Genomic DNA, 24,696 nt, shown 5'->3' on the forward strand with positions numbered 1-24,696 from the left:
GTGGGGACCAATGTCCCTTGTGGCTGGAAACCATTGATCCCAAAACTTGTGTGGGGGAAGCAGCAAGAGGGGAGGGAGGGGGCAGGCAATGAATCATCCTCAAAGGCCAAGATGAAGGCACCCGTTCAGTCCTATTGTCTTTTGGCCTCCTTTGTACACTATGTACAAAGTGCACACCCCGTCACACCAAGCTGGCCCATAAATCATTGTCAGATTGTAACAGCTGGTTTTTGTAGAAAATGATGCCCTGAACTAAATTTAGACTGTAATGAGGAGTGACAGTCACCTGTATGTCACTCCAACTTGGTACAATCGAGCAGTGCCCATGAGCAGGCAAGGGATGCCGTTTTGATCAGAACTGATCCACTTTTCATTTTAGAGATGTCCGCCACTTCCCCAAACTTGTCTACTGAGTTCTCCACAAAGAACAACGGCTTTGGGCCATGTAAGAATAATTATCAATCCTTGTACAAACCAAGTATTGTGGGGAGCATTGCTCTGCTTGCCATTTAGCCCTACGTTCCTCCCACAGCGTAGCCTGGGAAGGGAACATTTTAGGGCCGTATCTCTCTCTGCACTGAAAGAGGACTGTCCTTTCATAATAGAGACTGCTGGAGCTGTATGGTCACCAGCGGGAAATAACTTCATCCACTTCATTTGCGGCTGATCCGCCGTGGTGCCACCCATTCCAAACTGGGGCTCTCCCCGTGGGCGCCACCCAGCCTAAGCAAAGGCTACTTGGCCAGTAACCCACTACTCGGAGTCCCGGTGTCCCAGTCACGGTGAGCACATACTCCTTGGCATTCATGGGAAGTTTTCAACTCAGGCACCCTGAGTCGTGTCAGGAGGCTTACCACCATGCAGGTACTTGATGACCCCCCCCCCCCCCCCCCCCCCCACACACACACACACAATGGGATGGCTACCAGGCTGGTTTTGGGTGTATTACTGTATTAAAGGGAAGAGTGCACAGATGGAAAGGCACGAAGATGGAGCGCACACCTCATTGGGCGACCATCCCTGCGGGTTCTGCATTTTTGGAGAATTTTGAAAATTGGTGGAAGGTCAAATCCAACAATGGGAACCATGTGTTTATTTAACGAAAAGTTGTAGAATGTGCCGGTGTGGAAACTTGAGGCCCAATCATAAACCAGGTCCAAGCAGGGTCAGCATCAATAAAACGATTTGATGGAGAGGCAGAGGGAGAAAGGGATAGTGGAAGTATAAGCACGCAGCACAAAAGGAAGTAATGCTGCAAAAGCTGAGGCCCCACGGTATCCAAGCACATGCTCACAAAATAGGTGTGAGCCCCCTGGGGGGGAGGGGCGGCTGCAGATGAGCTCCAAAGATGGGCATGAAACACTGGGTTACCTAACAAATCTCAGAAGACCATGAAATAACAGCCCAGAGAATTTTAACCTGTCTGGCTGTGATAGTTTGCATTTTTACAAGTCTGCTAGTATCAAATATGGGTTTTAATTTTAGGAAGAAATTCTGAGAATATACATCTGGAACACAGCACTGCATGGAAGTCAATTATGCATGCAGTGTAGGAAACTAGAAAAGAAGAGAATAAAGAATCTCAGATCTGGTGTTACAGATAGATGCTGAAAATCAGTGAACTGTTATGATAAATGAGGAGATTCTCCACAGAACTGACAAGGAAAGGAGCAGGTGGAAAACCAACTAGAAGAAGATAGGATTGAACTTGCAGTCTAACAAATTGATTATTAATGTAAATTGAAACACTGATTAAAAACAAAACAAAAAGTAAAGCAATCATTATTTACAAGAATCATGGTTTTACAGCTGTTTACTTGTTTACCGATGATAACGTGTGTTTGGCAAATATGTAATTTTTTATAAAACCCACACACAAACTGAGTGACTGTGGAGGCCAAACTCTGGGACACAACTGGTCCTAAACCAGTCGTATCTGAACACTTTGGTCACACACTGCCTGCACCCAACTGCTCACTTTAGGCCCTACATGTCTTTGAGCACCTTTCTTGGGCATGTGTGGTGAGTAATGTCCATCTGGCAGCAGCGAGGTTGCCTATGTCATTTGTATACAATAAAGAGAATTAGTATTCAGAACAATATTTTTATGAGAGAAAGTCCTTCTTTTTGAATGGTTAGCAGAAGTAAAAAACCACTTTGTATCTAGCTTCTACTTCTACGATAACAGTACTACGGAAACTCCGCATGGTTAAGTCAAATACAACAGTACCACAGAAGATCTCAAAAGTTGACATGCAGGCAGCACATCTCACCATGGGTCATCATATGTTCATATAAACTTACCACCAGAAACAGAAAATTACTTACTTGGTATAAGTGCTACAGGCCGCACTTTCAAGGATGATCCAATGACAATTAGCAAGTCACACTCGTCTTTGTCTTTAGCCATTGATTCATGGAATATCTCCGGTAAACCTTCTCCAAAGAAAACAATATCTGGTTTCATTATACCCTGAGATACCAAACCTGTGGATAAAAATTACCTGTAAGTACAATACTTGAATATATACGTTTATTTCATGAAGTTTTCAGGTCTTCTCCAATTAAAAGTTTCTGTGCAGTGAGTCTTATAATTAAATGTCTCACTTTTATAATGTTCTCCATTAGCAGAATCGATCAAAGATGGCAACGCGTCAGTCGAACATTTTGGGCACAGTGGTATTCTCTGAGCAAATACATCTTCACGTATAGCATCAGCTGTCACTTTATATTTGCAGCGAGTACAAGACGCTGTGGCAAAGGATCCTAAATGTAAAACAAAAGAAAGATAAAAACAGATTATAGCACTGAAATAACATAATACTGTAAGATACATCTGAAAAGGCGCTACTTGACTAATACTCACCATGACATTCTATGACATTATGAATACCAGCTACCTGCTCCAAAGTATCTATGTTCTGCGAATAATTTCGAAGCAGTTTATTGTGTTTTTCTAGCATTTTAATGAACCTGCAAAAAATATCATTTTTGACTCTGATTATGTAAGCAAACAAATTGATAAAAGATGCTAACACATAATTTAGAACTACAGGACTCTGAAATGTGTGCACAGTGCACATGCAGAGAGAGAGAGAGAGAGAGAGAGAGAGAAATTAGTTTAATTAGTTTCTTATAGTTATTATGTGCTTCACAGATCACATTCACAAGTAATGTTATTATTTGGAATGTCTCAATTAGGCAAAAGTTCACATACTTCTTAAAATTATTTATTTATATGGAAAATGCTGGCCATATAACAGTAGTAATAGTACTTTTAGCCCAGAAATCTTATAAACAATGGAAACTCCAGGTTGGAGTACCAACAATATGAGGAAAAAGACAGATTGCTACAAACCATAAAGATAACACATGCTTTATTGCTACAAACCATAAATATGACACATTGAGTTGTAGACATGCACAACAAGAGGTTACACATTTAGCTTTCAGGAAACACACACACACACACACACACACACACACACAGAGAGAGAGATAGAGAGAGAGAGAGAGAGAGAGAGAGAGAGAGAGAGAGAGAGAGCAATCACATCTCATACACATGACTGCCATCTCCGGCAGCTTGGACCAGAACGCAAGGGATTCTTCAGCACATGGAGGAGCCAAGGATTATCCAGCACCTGGAGAAGCATTCCAGCCACCACCTCCATGCATTATCCAACCTGCTGATGTCCTACTGCTGACTCAGGGCACCACTATCCACCCACAGTGTTCCTCCTCATGAACCCCTCATAGCACTGAGACCTTGCCTTGCTGATCTGTCCAACACTCCATTAAATCCAGAGCCGAAACACTGAACCTGCCTCTTCCAGTTCATACCACAATCCAACCGTGATCCCCCCCCACCAATTACCTACCTACCCACCCACCCATCCCTGGTTACCTTCCAGGAAGTCCTGATTTCTAACTTGGCCACATCATCCTTCCGAACTCTCTTCCTAAGAACACCAAACTTTCAGCAGAAGAAAGAACAGCCACACACAACCTCAATACAAATGAATCACAACAACTATCTGGCGGAGGGCCTCTGCAGTTATCTGACTCCTCTGCCTACAAACTCTGCCAGCCTACAAACTCTGCCAAAGTGATCTCATCCCAGAAGTCCACCTTAAACATCCAATCCCTGCTTAAGGCCTTAGGCCCTTCCCAGAACCACTCTCCTGAATTCATTTCCCCCCTCAACCCTATGATACCCGCTTCACTCACCTTCTACAAGCTACCCAAAATCTGCAAACCTAACAGTCCTGTAGCTGGATTGTGGCCTCAATGAAAGAATTTCACCCCTCATTAACCAACATCTCCAACCAATTGCCTGTACTCAAACCTCTCGCATTAAAGATACCAACCACTTCCTTCACTGACTTTCCACCATTCCCACCTCTTTACCTCCTGGGTCTCTACTCATCAGTGCAGATGCCACTTCGCTGTATACCAACATCCCTCACGCCCACGGTCTTGCCACTAATGCCCGCCTTTCCACCATCAACTGTACCGCATAGCAATCGCTTTCATACCTTTCACCCCAAAAAATCTATCCCGTATAGCCTCGCAAGCCGGAGATGATGTATCTGCAGTTGCCCAGTACGCTGAGGGTGTCACCACGGCCTTCGAAGATTATCTATCGTTGTGTCCTGAAATGAGGGACATCCTACCTGAGATTCTTCTTGCCCCTCCTAAAGAGGTCCTAGCCCATCCCTATGCCACATCCCTTGCCAGCGGGATCTGTCCCTGTAGAAGACCCAGGAGCAAGACCTGCCCAATCCACTCACTCAGCACTTCCTATTCCTGTGCTGTCACGGGCTTACCCTATCCCATCAGAGGCTGGGCCACTTGTGAAAGCAGCCATGTCCTGCAATCCTTGTACATTATATGGATATGGTTGCATACCTGATGAATGGCCACCAACCAAATTGTGGCCGAGAGCAAAGCAGACCACCCTTTGTCACAACATGTAGCTGAACACAACCTGCAGCTGAACATAACATGCTCGACTTCAATGGTTGCTCCACAACGTGGGCAATCTGGATCGTCCACTCCATCACCAGCTTTTCTTAACTGCACACACGAGAGTTACCCTTATAACACATTACGTAAACTACTGTCCCCACATGCTTCACTCGGCAGTTTTCGCCCCCTCTGTCCTATCACCTCCTTCCTATTGATGCCCCCTCACCCTCTTTGTGTGCCACCCTCTCCCAATACACCCACCCGTCTTTTCTCTTCCCCTCCCCCTTGTTTTCCCACCTTGCTATCTCACTGCCCCACAGACTCCTGACCCTGCACCTATTGGCAGTCTTGTAATGCCTTGTTCTAGTCCCTTGCCTCTCATCCACACCCTGTTAGCCCTTCCCCTCCCTCCAGACTGCTGCAGTCACATTCGATCAATGGCGGTGCAGTCACATTCGATCAATGGCGATCGAGATGCAGGGGATGGCGATCATGTGAGTGTGAGGTGTGCTTGCTTGTGTGAATGACTCTCTCTCTCTCTCTCTCTCTCTCTCTCTCTCTCTCTCTCTCTCTCTGTGTGTGTGTGTGTGTGTGTGTGTGTGTGTGTGTGTGTTTCCTTTTCTGAAGAAGGCTTTGACCAAAAGCTAAATGTGTAACAGTCTTTTTGTTGTGCCTGCAATTATTCAATGTCATATATCTGGCGAGTAGGAATCAATCTTTTTCCTTTTATACCAGAAATCTTTTAAACAGTCAAGGAGTCAACAAAGAGAGAAAACTTTCAAGCTTCACCCCCGTGTGTGAGGTACATTTTATTTCTACAGGCTGAGTGTCAGGGGGTCTTACTACTGTGTATTTCACTCCTTCCTGTCAAGTTGCATGCAACAGCCAATGCAGGTCATCCATCCCTTAGTACTGGATATTACCAAATGGTTCAAATGGCTCTGAGCACTATGGGACTCAACATCTGAGGTCATCAGTCTCCCACAACTTAGAACTACTTAAACCTAACTAACCTAAGGACATCACACACATCCATGCCCGAGGCAGGATTCGAACCTGCGACTGTAGCAGTCGCGCGGTTCCGGACTGAAGCGCCTAGAACCACTCGGCCACCGAGGTCGGCTATCTATTACCCTCAAACTAGTAAATAAATTCACTGTAAGGCCGACACTAATATTCCTAACTCTAACAGATCCCAAGAAGTTGTATATGTGTGGGCCTCATAATTCTAGTTACTTTCTTTTGCATAGTGAATTTTCCTAAGTGAGGAGTTATCCCTAAAAATTATAATAAATGATAACAATTAAGGAAAATATGAGACACAAATTACTTTACTAATTTTTATGTGATCCAAGTTGACAGTTAGTATCATGGTAAACACCTTTACAGGTCTACTTTATGCATTCCTGTTGAAATTGTCATTAAAATGTACACCCAGGAATGTGTAACATGTTACCTGATCTATTATTTCTTGTATTACGTAGACCAAGGTGGAGTAATTTTAACAGTAAAACTGGATGAATGATGTGCTCTTTCCTTTGACAAAACATGTCAGAGACAAGCATTTGTGCCAAACTACTTAACTTACACATAAATATAATTTATGCCTGTCTCTGTGACATAAATTTAACTTGTAACTAACTCTGTTTTTCTGAGTTGACAGTAGTAATTCTGTAGAAGAAGCAATACCATCTCATCACAGGCACAAGATCAAACTACAGAATGTCCATTGTGATTTGTTACCATGCTAATACAGTAGTGTCCCTCTGGAAACCACTTCAACACCCTTGCACAAAACAAAATAATTGCCAATGCATGTGTTGAACCATGTAATACATAAAACCATAACTGTTGTAATAGAATATTATAACTGACAACATCAAGTGTCTACCATAAATGGCAGATCAGTGGAGCAGCCCCCTTTGAAATACAGACTGTGATTGATATATTATCCATTTGCTGTTCAGGAGGTGAAAATGCTTGGTTATATTATCTGGAAAACGATATAAAAAGAGAGAGACTAGAAGGTATTTATTACGGTTATGGGGACCCTCTCCTCATGCAATGGCTAAACAATGGCAATTTTAATTTGTATAAAAACACACTGAAATAATTACATTTTGAGAATGTCATGAAGAACATTACATATTACAGAAGCACAGCTATTTATAGTTGATAGAAAGAAAAGATTAACATTTGGGAGGGCTGATTTGTCTGGTCCTCTCTTACCATATGTATTACAGAAGACTTTGCTTGGAATGGTTAATCTAGAAAATTACTTTCCAAATTTGGAATTTAAGGCTTGTAAGTGGGCAGGATGGGTATAGATGGCCACAGTGGGTTCTGCAGATGAATCTGCCTGCAGAAATAAGCAGCCTGTAGTTAATGGTAAATGACAACAACTGACTCAAGCTGCCCTCAGGTACAATGTAGTTTTTTCTGTGCCCGCTAGGTCTACACCCAATGACACAGTGAGCTGTTACCTTTACTCTTTAGATTATTTATATTCGAGCTGTTGCTACACCACAAATGTGATCCATTAACATATGAGTACCTAAATCATGGAGCAACCAAACGAAAGGTCTTACAAAAATTATTACTGACATAATTGTGGTATCTTCATGAATATATTTTATGTGCAACCATCTACTGCTACTCACTTACAAAATGGCGCCAAACAGCATTCTGAATCATCTGATCTGCTTGCATCTCCCCCCTTCCTCCGACACCCGCCCCCTCCTACACACACACACACACACACACACACACACACACACACACACACACACACAGAGAGAGAGAGAGAGAGAGAGAGAGAGAGAGAGAGACTTAATTACTACAGGTAAATGTCTAGGCATTTCTTACCTGTGACATGGAGAAGGTTTGAACTGTCCTGGATATATTTCACGAGCAAATTTGTAAAATGGGCGAGGGTCTTGACTGAAATATGCTATGTCAAACATTGCCTGGGGATCTGGCAGGTCAGGAAAGTCAACTGAAAGTCTTGCATAAATACCATCACGACTTCTAAAATCTGGGATTCCACATGATACAGAAACCTATAAACAACATGAATATATATTTTACTACACTAAACACATAAAAAGTTACATTTCTCATTTACTGAGTTTCTTACATTTCAATTAAAATCAATCAAACACTTGTTATATAGAGGCATTACATTCTAATTATACACTAGTTAAAGAAAAACAATGAAAAAGTTGCCATGAAGCAAACAAATTAACATTATGACAGATTGATGCCCACCGCAAAGTTGGGAAAAGAGACAGGCCCAGCTATGGTAGAAGAAAACTACAAGAAGCTCAAATGGAATTAAAACACAAAATAGCTGACACACTAATGGTGGAAGAGGAAGAACTATCTGCTCCAAAGGAACAGAAATCATGCCAGAAATGCTCTAATTTGGACGAAATTGTGCATAATTTGAAAGAAAAATGTGCCATATCCACACGTCAGAAAAAAGTAGCTATTCTTACCCTTGCACCTTCCAGCTGGTCTATTGACTACACTGCAAATGAATTCAATGTTTCTACATATATGGTAAAGCAAGCTAGGAAAATAAAAGCAACCCAAAGGGGGCTTCCACAACTTCAGCAGGCTCAGGGTAAGCAATTGAGTTCAGAAATAAAGGTGCTAGTGTCGGAGTTTTATGAAAATAATGACTACAGCCGAATAATGCCTGGAAAAAAAAGACTATGTCACGGTGAAAATGGGAAATGTATGTGTATAGATGCAAAAAAGACTGTTGCTATGCAACATATCAGAACTATAGTAGAATTCAAGGAAAAGTATCCCAATACCAAAGTAGGTTTATCACCTTTTTTTCAATCTTCGGCCAAAGTGGGTTGTGCCTGTAAGTGCAAGGGGCACACACAATGTTTGTGTATGTGAGACCCATCAAAATGCTAAGCTGATGTTTGCTGCTATAAAGGATTCTGGTCTGGATTACAATGGTGCAATGAAATGAAGCTGCTAGTGTGTGACATCAGTTCCTACCAGTGCATGATACACAGGTGTGAAAAGTGTCCTGGTAAGGCAAATCTTGGAAAACACATGAGCAACAAACTGTATGGTGAACTCCTTATGGATGATGATGAACTTGTTTCTTATAAACAATGGCCACACATGGATCGCACATAAGTCTTGAAACAAAGCAAAGTACAGTGAGTGGGAGATTTTGTTGAAATGTGTTGTCAAAAAACGGACAAACTGACCACACACAGCTTCACAGCAACAGCACAATTGGCTTATCTCCAGTTTCGTAAGGATGATTTGAAACAAGATGAAATTATAGCAATACTAGACTTTTCTGAAAATTATGCATTTATAGTTCAAGATGCCATCCAAGGATATCATTGGGACAACAGTCAAGCAACTCTCCACCCATTTGCGATTTACTATAGAGGTGTATCAGGTGATGTGTCTGTTATGAACCTGTGCGTTTTTAGTGACTGTTTAATTCATGATGCCATTGCAGTTCATGCCCACAATCGCACTGTCATGGCATAAGTGAAAAACAAGCTGCCTCACATGTATTTTGTGAAATACTTCAGTGATGGGGCAGCTAGTCAGTACAAAAATCTCAAAAATTTATGCATGCATTATCATGATTTTCAGATTCACGTAGAATGGAATTTTTTCGCAGCAAGTAATAGTAAAAATGTATGTGATGATATTGGTGCTACCATTAAGCGCATGGCATCACGAGCTAGTCTGCAGCACCCTACAGAAGGTCACATTCTAACACCTCTTCAATTATTTACTTGGGTACAGAAAAGTATCTCTGGCATACAATCATTCTATGTTTCGAAAGATGAGGTGAAATCAGTCGAAGAGTTGCTAAAAAGCAGACTAGAAACCGTTAAAACTGTTGCAGGCATGAGGAGCCATCATCACTTCTCTCCAGCAGACTCTGACAATGTGCAGATGAACAGACTGTCCGGTTATAACTAAAGGTTCGTGCACAACATGTGTGTTCACAGTGTGTGTGACTCAGGATTCAGAAGCAAAAGCAGCAGCATACAACCAGGTTGCTATGTTATTGCTGTTTATGATGACAAATAGTACTTAGGATGTGTTGCAGAGTGCTGTGAAGCAGAAGGTGATGTATTTGTGAACTTCATGGCACCAGCAAGATCATTTCATTGGCCACGTTTGGCAGACAGGTGTTGGATTCCTTTTGAACACATTCTTATGACAGTTCCAGTTCCTACCACAGTGTCAGGAAGACAGTACAATTTGTCACTCAATGTACAGAGTACAGTAGCTAAAGTGTGAGAGAACTTCTGTTTGAAGCACAATCAACTGGTTTTCAGCAGTTAAGGTGCAGTAAACATTAATGATAGGTTGTGTTAATCTGTCTGTATGTTGTTGCTTAGTGATTACACAGTTGTGGTAGAGGATAAGAGGCAGATATGTTTTAACAAAATTGTGTTGTGGAACAACGGCCACATCACCAAAAACATCTGCCAACTTCCATTGTACACAAATGTCTTGCAATAACATACTGAAATTTTGAGATATATCATTATGGTCTACTAATGCAATGTGTGAAATTTGGCTTGGATACCACTTGTCCCTTTTGTGCTACCACATTTAGAAAACCCATGATTTTCAGGTAATTTTTCGAATTTTTGTATTTGCATGTGCATGTAACTCAGTTTTTGTGACTGATATGGGCAAGATAAGTTCTGTGTGTGTTTAGGCCACATTAAGCTCACCACAAAAAATTTATACCCTTTTTGAGTGATTTATATTTGGCATAGAGGGCACCTACAATATGTACCTTTTAACGTATTACATTTTTTAAATCACATTTTGGAATTTTTTATTTTCCTTCAGAAATATTTTGTTGGTGTTTTGATTCATGGAGTGTGTTCTCTAAATGGATGTTACTGGGTTGTAATAATTTCACTGGACTGTGTGGAATAGTTCCAAAGTTATTAAGACCTGAAGTTGATTGCCAGATGCGGGTTGCAATTTCCGGGTTACGCCACCTTCTGTCACAAGTCATAATTCTGGAACTAATTGGCAGGGGAAACTAATACTTTGTACACGAGTGTTCCACACATGGTAGAATTAGTGTACTGAATTTCAGTCAAATCTGAGACTATGAGCTGGAGCCCCTGGTTGAACTGACATGGAATGACCCATTAGCGTAAAACACATTTTTAAGGCATCTCTGGGCAGCTAAAATTTTTCCTTGCCTTCTTATGTTCTATATCATCGTAAATTACATACTGACTTTCAAATCGCAAGTTATTAACAATATGTAATATTTATCAATCAGCTAATAAGCAGAATTAGAATACTTACCCCTGCTCCAGTAAGAATAATGACTTTCCTGGCACCTCTCAACAAGCGAACGACATCTGTTAAAGTATTTATATGGCGTAATTTTTGTCTCCTTGGTATTTCACTGAGAAAATTAACTATAATCTTCCAAAGGCTCAAATCATCCATTTGCTCTGATACAGGAACTCCGTCACCTACTATCTGGTTAAGAATACAACGTGGATTCACTCCAGTAAGCATCTGCTTCTGAACCCAGCTCATCGTACCTAGAACACAAAAGAACTGTGTAAGCAAGTTCTAAAATAGAAAGAATGATGAATCACACAGAAAAAAAAACTTCTAGTTTTGCAACTGAACTTCTTACTAAAAAAATACAGGCAGGAAGGGAAAAACTGTTTAGTTGGGCACTGGAGGTTTCAGGAAACTAAACAGCACAATTGTCGGTCACCCTCAGCAGATACTAATGCGTATCTATCCAAAGTCTTGCCTCTCAGGCAATAGTACTGTGATGAAATTAACCACATCACAGAGCATGTAAGTCACAGTGTAGGCAAAATTGTGTGATTCGTCAGGTTGCAAAAAGCGCGTCATCTGCATCAGAAATCAAATTTCCTGAGCAACATAGTAATTCCAGCAGGTAGTTCACTTCCAAAGGATCAATGGCCTTGTGTGTCTTCCCGTGTGATTACAGTTATTTTCACTGAATATTTTTTGTTTTTCACATACACTTTATTATTTAGGAAACATGAAGGCATACACTCATTCTAAAGACTTATAGCACCGCAATCATTCACACACAGCTCCACTGTTTGTGGTACACCAAGAATCAGTTCTCATCAGTCATAAATATTCACACAGTGTAGTTGTGTAGGATAGATGTAGAACACTGGTTCAAATGGACAACTTTAGACATGTTACATCAAAAACAGGTTACCACATTTTGCTCTCAATCATAACAAACTTTGCAACTTCTAGAGGGAACAGTTTTCTTCTGATCTGGAATTATTTTTGATAGAAAATGTTCCCTGCTTCTTTCTTGAAGCCATAATGGATTTTCTGCTCTCCTCGGTCATCTCTTAAAAGTGTAGACATGGAGAGTTACACTCGCTTTGCCACAATGAGCCAGAATGTTGTTGACATCATCCTCTTGGGTGCTGGGTTTAGTATGTCGTAAATTACAATTGCATTTATAATTGCTATGTCCAGGAGATAGAACTGTACCTTCTTTCACTCCTAAAAACCTCTTCTCATAAGTTGATATGAGGGCAGAAACTGGTCACATATTGTCAACTTCACACATTCCTCAGCGGTAATTGATAAAGCAATGACATCATAGCTTTGTTTTTTCATGTTTATGTACCTGTAAATACTCTGGTGCATATGGTAGCATTCACAGGAGATGAACATTTTTGCTATTAGACCATTCCACTGCAAGAATATCGTTTGATGATGTGAACATTTCCCCTTCTTTAGGTTAGTTCCACAGAACACGAGTGGCACACTTTTTCCTGTCGGTATTACAGTCCTGACTGCATGAGTGCTGCTCTCTAGCAATTCTCAGAACAAGTTGGAGAGCTGTAGCACTTCTCCATGTAAAGAGTACTTCATATTCCAAATAAAGTCTTCCAGAATCTTTTCACTTGCTGGAAATATGACAGCCACATCACCACTTACTTCCTCTTTCCCAGTACCTATCTTCAGATTATAACATTACCCATTCTCTGGATAGCATACTTTATATATCCTTATGCCCAGTCTGGCTTTGATGGATTATATTAAACATACAAAAGTTTTCCCATATGCTTCATCAGGCATTTGGCAGGAACACATACCTTTTCAAATTTGGGGCTTTTTCAGTTTCTTCTTCATTTTTTTGGTGAATTGACAGCGAAGTGCAAATACCAGGAGATAGCTTCAAACATTCTCCGTGTCATTGTTACAGCAAATATTGCAGTCACAATAATATTTCTTTTTGACCATTTGTCTCATGTACGTGGTTTTTGTGTCTGTTACACAAAGATGCATAGAGAAATGTGCGCCTTTAATTTGTCAATTGTTACGGTAAACCGGCATGTTTCAGTGCTTGAATTGATAGCCAACGATTTTGCAGCATAACAGTTTGTTACTCTTGCAACTGGCTCAAAAAATGGTGTCATCAAAAATTCATTTACAAGTTTTTAAGTACTGTAGAATTTTGTCCCTAACACCTTAGAACTGTCGCTTTTATTTTGGATATCACAGTGTACTTTTAGAATGATTAGCTACATTGTCCCAGTCTTGACAAATCACTTCCAAACAGTTTACAGCACACTCCCTCAGTGCACCAACACGTTTCTCTCATCACCGCACACAGTAGCGTACTTCCAGTTTTCTGGTCACACAAAATACTATCCTTTTCACCACTCAATGAACTATTGCTCGGAATTTCACAGTCTGCACAATTACACGAATCACCAAAATCACTTTCTTCCAAAAAGCACTGAATTCTTGTGGTTCAAATTCTGTAGGGGTCAGCCACATCAGCACTCATGGTGCTCACAAAAGCAGACTGAACGATGTACATGAGCTCCAGTTTCACAAGCTAACAACTAGTGCCATCTAACTGTATTGCTGCACAACTATTGTAGAAATGGCAAACTACAGAAGAGTCGCATATCACATTTACGGTGCTGTGACAGGCGTACCCATCACTGTACCGAGATAAGGATTGGGACTTAAACCTGGAACCTTGTCTTTTGCTCTCATCAACTGAGCTAGCTGGACACAACTTGTGACCTGCCCCCACAGTTTACTTCTGCCAGTACCTCTGTACTACTTTCAAAACTGCCTTTTCTCCATTATATCCTTCCTTTTACGAGTGCCGGCCTAGAAAGGTATGCAGGACAGGAGCTGTGAGATTTGGAAAGTAAAAGAGAAGCCCCAGCAAGGCTACAACAGAGTGTATACACAGACAAGGAAAAATATTCCCCAATTTTCCCCGGATTGCCCAGATTTCCTGGGCTAACATACACTTTTTCCATGTCTAGTGACAGTATACTTTCCCTTGGAACTGTAAAACTTGTCAATCTTTTCAATGGTTAAGGTTTTATATACTGGCATAGAGCTTCCTGAAACTTTAAAAAACAAACTCCCCCCTCCTCCCGTAAAAAAAAAAAAAAAAAAAAAAAAAAAAAAAAAAAAAAAAAAAAAAAAAAAAAAAAAAAAGCAGCAGCATTTTGGAAAGAAGTTTTACGTGCAGCAACCAGTACGCTGCATATCTTCATATTACGAATGTATGAAGTCGAATCCCACCACACTTAGCACGTTAGTTTCCGAAGCATTGAAATCAAGATTGTGGTGCGTTTTGTAAGCCAAGCACAACTCATGTCAAGTGATCTCGCCAGCCAGCCGATGACAGCAGATCTTCAGGGCATAAGTACATAAGATACAGTCAGCAAAAAGCAGCACCATTGTTAAGTTGCATGAACACACAAACAGGAAAAGTTAATGGTTTAAATTAATATACAAAGTGTAACTACAAGAACAGCTAATCTTTCATGTATAATAATTCCCCCCCCCCCCCCCCCCCCCCATGTGTTTCACTTCAAGATACATCACACAAACATTCCAGTAAAATTTTAAATAATGACTGAAATGTCTTGTCTTCTGGGCACGAAGTTCTTGTAAGTATCTGGTCCTCGAAGTGTTAAGTTTTAAGTGACAGTCAAACACTTTGTGATTCCAGAAATTGATTGCACATTCACACATGTAATGTAATTCATCTTGCATAAAAGGAAATTCACTTTGAAAGTAATGCTTTTAAAACCACCATTCACATTTATTTTCCAGCAGCCTGTTAACAATAGGTTTGTTTCAGCAGTTGCCAGAGAACACCAGAAAACAGGCATTATTGCGCGTGCGCAGCTACGATCATGCAAGAAGCCCGTATGTTTGTATGTGTATAGCATTAAGAGATCTTACATTAGAATGATATTTTCACTCTGCAGCGGAGTGTGCACTGATATGAAACTTCCTGGCAGATTAAAACTGCGTGCCGGACCGAGACTCAAACTCGGGACCTTTGCCTTTCGCAGGGAAGTGCTCTACCAACTGAGCTACCCAAGCACGACCCACGCCCCATCCTCACAGCTTTACTTCTGTGAGTACCTCGTCTCCTACCTTCCAAACTGTACAGAAGCTCTCCTGCGAACCTAGCAGAACTAGCACTCCTGAAAGAAAGGATATTGCGGAGACGTGGCTTAGCCACAGCCTGGGGGATGTTTCCAGAATGATGTTTTCACTCTGCAGTGGAGTGTGCACTGATATGAAACTTCCTGGCAGATTAAAATTGCGTGCCGGACCGAGACTCGAACTCGGGACCTTTGCCTTACGCGGTTTTTGTACTTTCTGGTTGGTATATGTATAAAAAGTGATACTTCAAAAAATCAGAAAATACTACTTTTCTGATGTATGTTCTTTCCTATTCATTAAGTGGAGACATGACACTTCCCTTATTGTTGGTGAGATGTCAATTTCTTTTTGTCACTGGGTTTCGAGATACAATTCCTACTAGAGCAGGACATAAACAGCAATGTACACACTGAATTGCGCCTGAGTCGTCTCTAACATTGTAAGTAATGAACAAGAGATTACAAATGTAATAGCATAAACCAACCTGCTATTGGTTTCCACTCTTGTCCACTTAAATCAGAAAGACCACTCAAGTTTGAAAGATTGCTAACAGTAGACGAGATTTCATCTTTATCATCACAGTCATCTTCCTCTTCTTCTTCTACTTCATTTTCATCACTTGGTCCAGGTAATTGTCTCTTCCTCCTGTAAAAATAAAGTAAAATAAAATTAAAAAGGCAAATTTAGTAGTTACAGAAACATGTAATACTATCTAACACATCATCAGGTGCCAGTTTAAATATGCCTTAATTACAATCCAGTTATGCAAGAAATATCTGGCCAGGTTTTTTGTGGAAACCAAGTCAGCAGGAAAGTAAAGCAACAAGAATAATCAGGACATACACGGCACATTGGAAGCAGTGAACTTGCATGTTTTTTTGCCTCCAAGAACCTGTGTCAAAGTGAGACGTGTTTTCACTTGGGACACTGGGTGAGCGACATCAGTCTCTCCACTTAACAGTAGGACTGGGTGAACTAACAGCCACTGCTAAATTATATTTACATGATGGCAGCATTTGATCTACTGTAATCTGTCACAATAAATTTTAATAATTTACAACTATAGAGAAACTGAGGAAGAGTTGACCTCCATTATCTTACTGTTCTGGTATTCAGGAACTTTCAGCCGTCGGTCAACTGCAGTACGAAATGAACTTTGGGACTGGCTGAGGATTTCTTGGCAAGGAAGAAGCACCACATTTTCTTGGACAGAGTGTGATAAATGTGCATGGAAGTAACTTCAGATGTGCCCCAGGGAAATGTTTAGGGAGGCTTGCTGTTCATGTTTTATGTTAATGACATGGCAGACAATATTAACAGTAACCTCATACTTTTTTCAGGTGACACACTTGTCTATACTGGAGTACTATCTGGAAAAAAAAAAGGTTGCGCAAATTTTCAATCAGATTTAATACAATTTTTAAATGGTGCCAAGGTTGGCAGCTTGCCTTAAATATTCCAAGATATGAAATTGTGCACTTCACAAAAAGAAAAAAAAAAGTAGTATGATATGTCTACATCATCAATGGAAACAGTTGACTCTCACAAATATCTGGGTCTAACAAAATGGATACAAACTGCAATAAATATAGGTAAAGCAGTTGGCTGGCTTCAGCTCACTGGTTGGATAATAGGGAGAATGCGTAAGTTTACAACCACAAAACCCTATTTGCAATGTTCCAGGCACAGGAATTAAGTGTGGAATCTAAGGATATTTTACAGCACACAATGTATTGCACTCATATGGGTCACACGGACATGTTAGATTTAACAGGGTGGATAAACATTTAAGTAATCATTCTTCCTCATTTGGTACACAAATGGAATGGGAAGAAAGCCTAATACAAGGCACAACACGAAGTATCCTGTGTTATGCTCCTCACACCAGTAAGTAGAGTACAGATATAGACATATCTGACAAGAAAAGATAAAGAAAAGATATGTCTTACAGCATTTGATGTCTGGAACTATTTTTACCATCTAATAATGATCACCTAAAATGTCAGAATTCAATTTCCCTTCGTACGTTTGCCCTGCCAGTGAAGTGTTCTGTTTTAAGTGCTCACCATGTCCACTGTTCATATCATCACAATTTGGCAGGAAGAAATGCAGGTGTGATTACAAAAAGTGAATTTTAATGACATGTTACATTGTTATTGTTAATACTGAAGATGGATGAACATTAAGAACAGCATATACAGCACCCATTTATTTGTTCAGACCCCTACCTTGTAAAAAAAAAAGATCTTTCACCACAGAGAGAATGGCAGTGCTGAAGCCCAACTGCAGTGAGTAGTTTTCCTGGTAGTGAGGGTACAGAAGACACATCAGGTGGGGAGAAAGGGGGACAGAACGGTAGGGATTGGAAAAAAATTCTGGACTGTTACCTCTAGGTGTGAGCAGGAAGGGGGTGGGGATATGTTGGTGGGCTGCCAGCAACAGCATCAGCTGGAGGGCAGCATGCAAGTGTGAGGCTGGAGCGAGTGCAGGGCAGGAGATAGAGGCAAGTGGAGGGCAGGAACTAGTGAAGGCTGAGGCCAGGGGTATTATGGAAACAAATATATTGCCGTCTGTGCCATTCATAAAAGCTCGTGTTAGTGGAAGAAACCATGGGGCAGAAAGCTTGTTAGCAGCTGTATGCATGTAGAATACCATGCAATGGTTGCAGCTAAGTTAGTAGACCACATAGTTGCTCTCGCAAATGGCCCCACAAGGACTGGAGTAGTGGCAGTGGGAGGATGTATGGGATAGCTCTTGCATCAAGGTCTGTTATAATGACATTAGTAAGGGGACAAGGGGTTGGGAGCAGGGTGAATAGGGACAGACGAAGGTACTGTACTGGTTAGGTGGGCAGCAGAATACCACTGTGGAAGAGACAGGAAGGATAGTATGCAGGATGTTTCTCATTTCACGACACGACAAGAGATTGCTAAAACAATGGCAGGGAATGTGGTTCAGTTGCTCTAGTTTTTGGTGACACTGAGTCACGAGAGGGGGCTAGTAGAGGGCATGTGGGGGATAGGAGGTAACTGGGGATATGAGGTGCACAGCATCTGGACAAGGTAGGAAGAGTAATTTCGGTTCCTAAAGACTACAGCAAGACCCTTGGCATATTTGGAAAGGAACTGCTCATCACTGCAGATTCGACAACCACAAGTGACTAGACTTTACATAACAGCCTTATAGGTGTGGGATATCAGGCAGTTATCCAAATGGAGGTACTATCAGTGTTTGGTAGGTCTGATGTGAACACAGTTGTTGTCAGTCTTCAGTGAGGTGGAGGTTGATGTAAAGGAAAGTCGCTTGTTGGGCTGAGCAGGACCAAATGAAGCAAATGGGTGAGAAGGTGTTGCGTTCCGGAAAAATGTGGATAGGGTATCCTCACCCTTAATCTAGATAATGGAGATGTCATCAACAGATCTGAACAAGGTGAGGGGTTTGTGATTCCACACAGCTAGGAAGGGTTCCACTATATAACCTACAAATAGGTGGCATGGGGTGGTGACATGTGGCTACTCATAGCTGTACCACAGATATGTTTGTAGGTGATGCTTCCAAAGGGGAACCACCACTAGGGTTCGAATCACCTACACTGCCAAGCTTTCAACTGTATCTACTCTAGCTCGAAATATCCTCTCTGCTCATCTCAAAGTGGTATTTGCCCTCTCACCCAACATACACAATATCCTTATTCGTCCCTATCCCACACATGCCACCATCCCCTTGACCAGAGACTCACGAATCACTATAAAAGTCCAAGATGCAAGACATGTAACCCATGTGTGTCATTCTACATGTGAATGACCACTAGCAAGCTGTCTGTGTTTACAAATGCCCACCACCACACTGTGTTAGAGACAGCTGAATCATCCAGCAGATGAACATGCCACCTGATACGATGTACTTGTCGGCTTCACAGCCAGTGCCATCCGGATTCTTCACACCAGCACTGTCTTTCCTGAACTGCATGCGTAAGGATTCCTCCTGCAACATATCCTCCCTCTTGGCTTCAACCTCCACTGTGCCTGTCCTCCAAGTCCCACTATCTACTTCCTTGCTCTCTACCCCTTGCCTCCTCTGTACTTCATACAAAATATCATTTCAACGTAAATATAGCAAAAGTTATCTGAACTATTAACACATTTACAAGACATTATACATGCCCGTTAACAGATTTTCGCATGGAAGTATATCAAGACAAAAATAATGCAAGGATTTTGAGGAGTACCAATACAAAACTACATTACTGTACCAAATCTTAAGAACTGAATTTCTTCATCTGGTCACATCACTACTGATGACATGAACACATACAAGGCATTCAGCTTATCATGTTACCACATGATAAGCTGAATGCCTTGTATGTGTTCATGTCATCATAGCAAACTGAAAATTATGATATGCTCAATCACTGCTGCCAGCTGCTCACATGTAGTGTCTGACATCAAGTAAAAATGTGCAATTACAGCTAATGGCAGCAATTCAATATTTAGTGCTAATATCTGATTTTCAATAGCAATTATAAATTCAGGCCGGTGCTGACATGTTAAAGAATCATCAGTTTAATAGGTCACGAGTGCAAAATACTAACAAGAAATATTTACAAAAGAATGTAAGACTGGTAAAAACTGACCTCAGGGAAGAATAGTTTGGGTCAAGGGGAATTTTAGGAACACAGCAGGCATTACCGACTCTACATTTTTCTAAATGTAACAGGTTTAAGATACAGAGATCAAAAAGTTATCTACTACTTGTACAGAAAGGTAAGTGTAGTTATAGGAGTTACAGGACATGACAAGAGAGCAGTAGCTTAGAAGGGAATGAGACAGTTATTCAACCTACCCCCATGTTATCTATCTGCATATAGAGCGACCAATAAAGGAAACCAAGGAGAAATTTGGAAAAAGAATTAAAGTTCAAGGTGAAGGATGTTTGTCAATGCAAGTATGGCCAAAGACTTGGAACAGCAGGTAAATGGAAGGGATACTGCCCAAAAGAGTTTATAAAACAAATATCAATAAGCAAAAAACAAGGATTTTGATATGTAGTTGAATTAAATTGTGTGATGCTGGAAGAATTAGATCGGGAAATGAGACACTAAGAACAGTTAACAAGGTATCCTATTTGAACAGCTACATAGCTTCATGATGAGCAAATTAGAGAGAATATAAAATGCAGCCAAATATGAAGAAAACTGTTTCCAAAAGAGATATCTGTTAACACTAACTATAAACAAGTGTTAAGAAGTATTTTCTTTACACATTTACCTAGACTATAGCCTCCTATGGAAGTGAACCACAGGTGATAAAGAATTAAGGTGAGAAAAGAACAGATGCTTTTGAAATGTGACACTACAGAAGGATACTGAAGACCAGACAGATAGCCCATATAGCTAATGAGGAGGTCCTGAATCAAAATAGGAAAGTAATTAATGGCATAACCTGCCTCAATGAACACATCCCAAGGCATCGAGGAATTATCAGGTTGGCAATTGATGGAAGTGTGGTGGGCAGAACTGTAGAGGGAGATCCACACTAAATTAGAGTACATAGATTCAAAGACGTGTAGGTTATAGTAGTTACGCAGAGTTTAAGAGGCTTGCACAGGAAAGGCTAGTGTGGAGACATACATCCAACGAGTTTTCAGGCATAAGATCATTACAATAACAGCAGAAGCAGCAACATGAATTCTGTATCACTAAATTAACAAAGTTTAGGTCATTTTCTTTCCATTATATTTTGTGAAATGAACAGTGTAATATTTCACAGTTGTAAAGTGGCCTCGATTGTGAATCTGGTACACAGCAACTTCATGTAATTTCGTATTACCCTTCTGAGACAACTGGTTCATAAATTCATGCATGCAAGGAATCTTATTGAAGATGTAATCTGAGAAGCAACTAAACTCATAACTGGACTTATCTGCAGTTAAACTAGAAACAGTCTTGCTGTATAGTGAAAGGAGAGAGCTGCTGCTGTCTTTCATTAAGTAAGTAAAAATCTGTTTGCTTCAAAGCTCAAAATCCAAAATGGTCTACCAGTAGCTTACCTTCAAGGATTGAACTATTTCATGCTGCAGAAAGACACATAAAATATAGAAGTACTTAACTCTATCATAGCTTTTCAAACTAATAGTCCCTTCTTGAGAAGGTGGAAAAGGTAGGTTGAGAAGGTTAATAAGCCAGTATTTGTTAAAATAAGGAACAAAATAAACCATACCTGCCCTCTCCAGTAACATCACATTCTATTTCTGTTGCTGAAGAAGAGTCCAACTGCTGGATACCATTGACATTTAAAAGATCATCATCCTCGTCTTCATCATCATCAACATGACTTTTGCTATTCTCTGAACTAAGCGCACAACTGGAAACTGGAAATTCTGCTGAAAATGCAAACAGATGGGAATAAGATCATTATCGCAACAAAGTGAAGGAATTATGTCCACTGTTCCCCTCTTACCCTACTCTTTCTTTTTTGACAAAGTTAAAGAGACCCATAGCTCCTAACACGTTTATCTCCATTAATGTTGACCACACTAATAACGCTACAAAAATTATTTAATTTACAAAACATTCAAGCTCATTACAAGTGGTGTTACATTTTCCAGAGCTGAAAGTTCGCTTCAATGTTTGAGAATAACACAGGAGACAATCAAAACCAATTATTTCGTGTCCCTGCCACAAAAAATCTAAAGATTAGTATTTTTATAATGAACACAGTGGACCACCTAACAATATCTTCAGGACAATAAAAACACCACACTTCTGTCAAAAACAAAGCTTATTTGAATTATGTCATTATCAGCGATCCTGAAATTATAACTGATTAATGTACTGCAGCTCGAATGGGTCTTGGTCCTGGATTCAAAGTGATTTTGATTTCTTTGCCACATCTGTGCATTAAATTTTTCTATTTGATGTAAATCATTTCTTCTGTCATAATACTGTAAAGACCATAGAATTGTGTTTGTCTCTGCTTCCAGCTACACCACAGGGCTCAAACACCATGAGTATTCATCTGAATACATCCTCGTAGCTGTCCATTAGGTGTCGGCTATCGACTTATTTCTGTATACATATATTTGTTATGGCACCACTAGTGCCTCGCCCACAGCCATACAAGGCCTCCCCCACACCACTTTCTTTCACTGTATGTCCACTGTGTCTGCTCATGATAGATGGGTCACTAGCTTTACTCATCTGCAAGCCACTATATTTGCTGACGATGTTATCTCCCATATTAACATGTACTACAGCATCTTTCACAAAGCTACCCCAGACACTGCTTGTTAATCTGATGATTGACATAGTAACAAATACAGTTCAATGTCCATTTTCTGCAATACATTTCACTATACATTATTTTTTGGGATAGCACCAGCACATTCGCCTTTCGTGTTCCTTCTGCTACTGTTTTACAAAGTGCACACACAAAATTTCACATGGAAATAGGCTGTTACAGCCATAACTGGATATTGTCAGAGCATAAAAAGAAGCAGCCATTCATTCACAAGCACACTGGGAAAAAAACCACATTATTGCCAGTGTGGTTTTCTCAATATGCTTGTGGACAATGTGATTTTTCAATGTCCTTGCTGGTTTGGTACCAAAACTTGTTTTGACTTTTCATTTCTTATCAGTCCACCTAATTTTCTAGATCATTCAGCGACATCAAATCTCTTAAAGACTTAAATTTTCTTCTTTTCCAGTTTTCTGACAATCCATGATACACTCATAAATGCTCTGCTCCAGACGTAAATTTTGGCCTTCAGTTAAGGCCTATGTTTGATACTAGCAGCTGTCTTTAAACTAGGAATGCCCTATTTGTCTGTGCTGAACTATTTCTTACATCCTCCTTGCTTCAAAGGAGCAGAAGACCTTCACTTCTACTACATAATCCCTAATTTTGATCATATTAACAGAATCTTCCGTTGGTTCTTGGTAGAACAACATTATAATAAATGAAAAGCACCAGTGTGTGTGAAATCTGCAAATTGTTTCGTTGCTTTCTTTGACTGCTTCACATAGGTGGTTCAGATCTTCTAAAAACTTTTCATTGTATGAGAATGCTTTGGCTTGGTGCATAATTATAATTTTATATCTCCTCCAATGCCAATAAATTTAGCAAATGACAGCAACTGACATGAGAAAAAAAATGGGAGGCAGGAGGGGGGGGGGGGGGGGGCAGGGGGGAGTGGTAGAACACAAGCACTGAAACGACAAGAAAAATTTAAAATGCTGTAACTGACTGAAAAATGAAAGAAGTGCATTTGTGAGACGAGTGAGCATTTGCTTAGGACAAGAAAAATTTTACATGCTGTAACTGACTGAAAAATGAAAGAAGTGCATCTGTGAGATGAGTGAGCATTTGCTTCATCATTTGACAAAGATGAATAGCCATACATGAATATAGGTAGGCCTACTGTTAAGTTGAAGTCTGCAAGTTGCACTTTATAATTTTATTGGTTGCTTTTGTGCAGTGAAAATTATCTTTCAAAAGAAGTAAGCTAACACAGAATAGGATGCTGTACGACATGGGACAAGAGCCAATGGTGAATACATTGGGAAACAAAAAGTGAAAAATAATAAGCATATTTTTCACCACAGAATCAAATTTTTCCATAAATTGCTCAAGACAATTACCAATAAAATAAAATCAATATTTAAGAAGGCAAGCTTCCTTACAAAATTGTTGGGTTCCTGCGGGATATGATGTTTTAAAGATATTTGACCACTGTTTTTTCTGCCAAGGAAGTGTGTCAGGTTTTGTTGGTGCCACAACAGTTGTTTAATGAAGAGCTTGCAAACATTTTTGTACAGTTCTTTATTATCTGGCAACTGAAAATATCTGTAACAATTGACCAGGTCATAATTTACTTTCAACCACTTCTATGAACATGAAGTCTCACAATACAATGACGCAGCATAGTACCTTTGTCTCTACAACATTTCACTGCTGTTCTGTTTTGGACAAAAATACAGGATGCTGTGCTAATGAATTCTGGGACTCTTGTCTTCAAAGATGCAATGGATATACTTCTACATCTACACTTTGGAAACCACTGAGAAGCATGTGGCAGATGATACGTCCCACTGTACCATTTATTAGGGCTTTTCCCCATTCCGAGTAAACTATGACCTCACACATGGGGACAACGATTTTCAACTGCCAGATAATGAAGAATTATTTCATTTGCTTTATGGTGGAGATTCTGATGATTTCTTCCCACAAGTGTGGCTCTTGA

General features: G+C 40.3%; 1 protein-coding gene across 4 annotated transcripts in view; it reads right to left on the reverse strand.

Moving 5' to 3' along the window:
* LOC124545857 (NAD-dependent protein deacetylase sirtuin-1) overlaps window positions 1-24,696 on the reverse strand; it is a 55,893-nt gene that overhangs the window by 27,550 nt on the left and 3,647 nt on the right. For 2 of the 4 annotated variants that reach the window (XM_047124826.1, XM_047124840.1), the window contains 7 exons: window positions 21,672-21,831; window positions 15,938-16,098; window positions 11,305-11,549; window positions 7,834-8,027; window positions 2,867-2,973; window positions 2,608-2,766; window positions 2,329-2,487 (listed from right to left, as the gene is read on the reverse strand). In XM_047124826.1, coding sequence (XP_046980782.1) covers window positions 2,329-2,487; window positions 2,608-2,766; window positions 2,867-2,973; window positions 7,834-8,027; window positions 11,305-11,549; window positions 15,938-16,098; window positions 21,672-21,831 — 1,185 coding nt within the window. Of the gene's footprint in view, window positions 1-2,328; window positions 2,488-2,607; window positions 2,767-2,866; window positions 2,974-7,833; window positions 8,028-11,304; window positions 11,550-15,937; window positions 16,099-21,671; window positions 21,835-24,696 lie in introns of all 4 variants that reach the window. The other 2 variants (XM_047124819.1, XM_047124834.1) reach the window with 1 other exon arrangement.

This window comes from Schistocerca americana, chromosome 1 (genome assembly GCF_021461395.2).
Source record: "Schistocerca americana isolate TAMUIC-IGC-003095 chromosome 1, iqSchAmer2.1, whole genome shotgun sequence".
Taxonomy (NCBI): domain Eukaryota; kingdom Metazoa; phylum Arthropoda; class Insecta; order Orthoptera; family Acrididae; genus Schistocerca; species Schistocerca americana.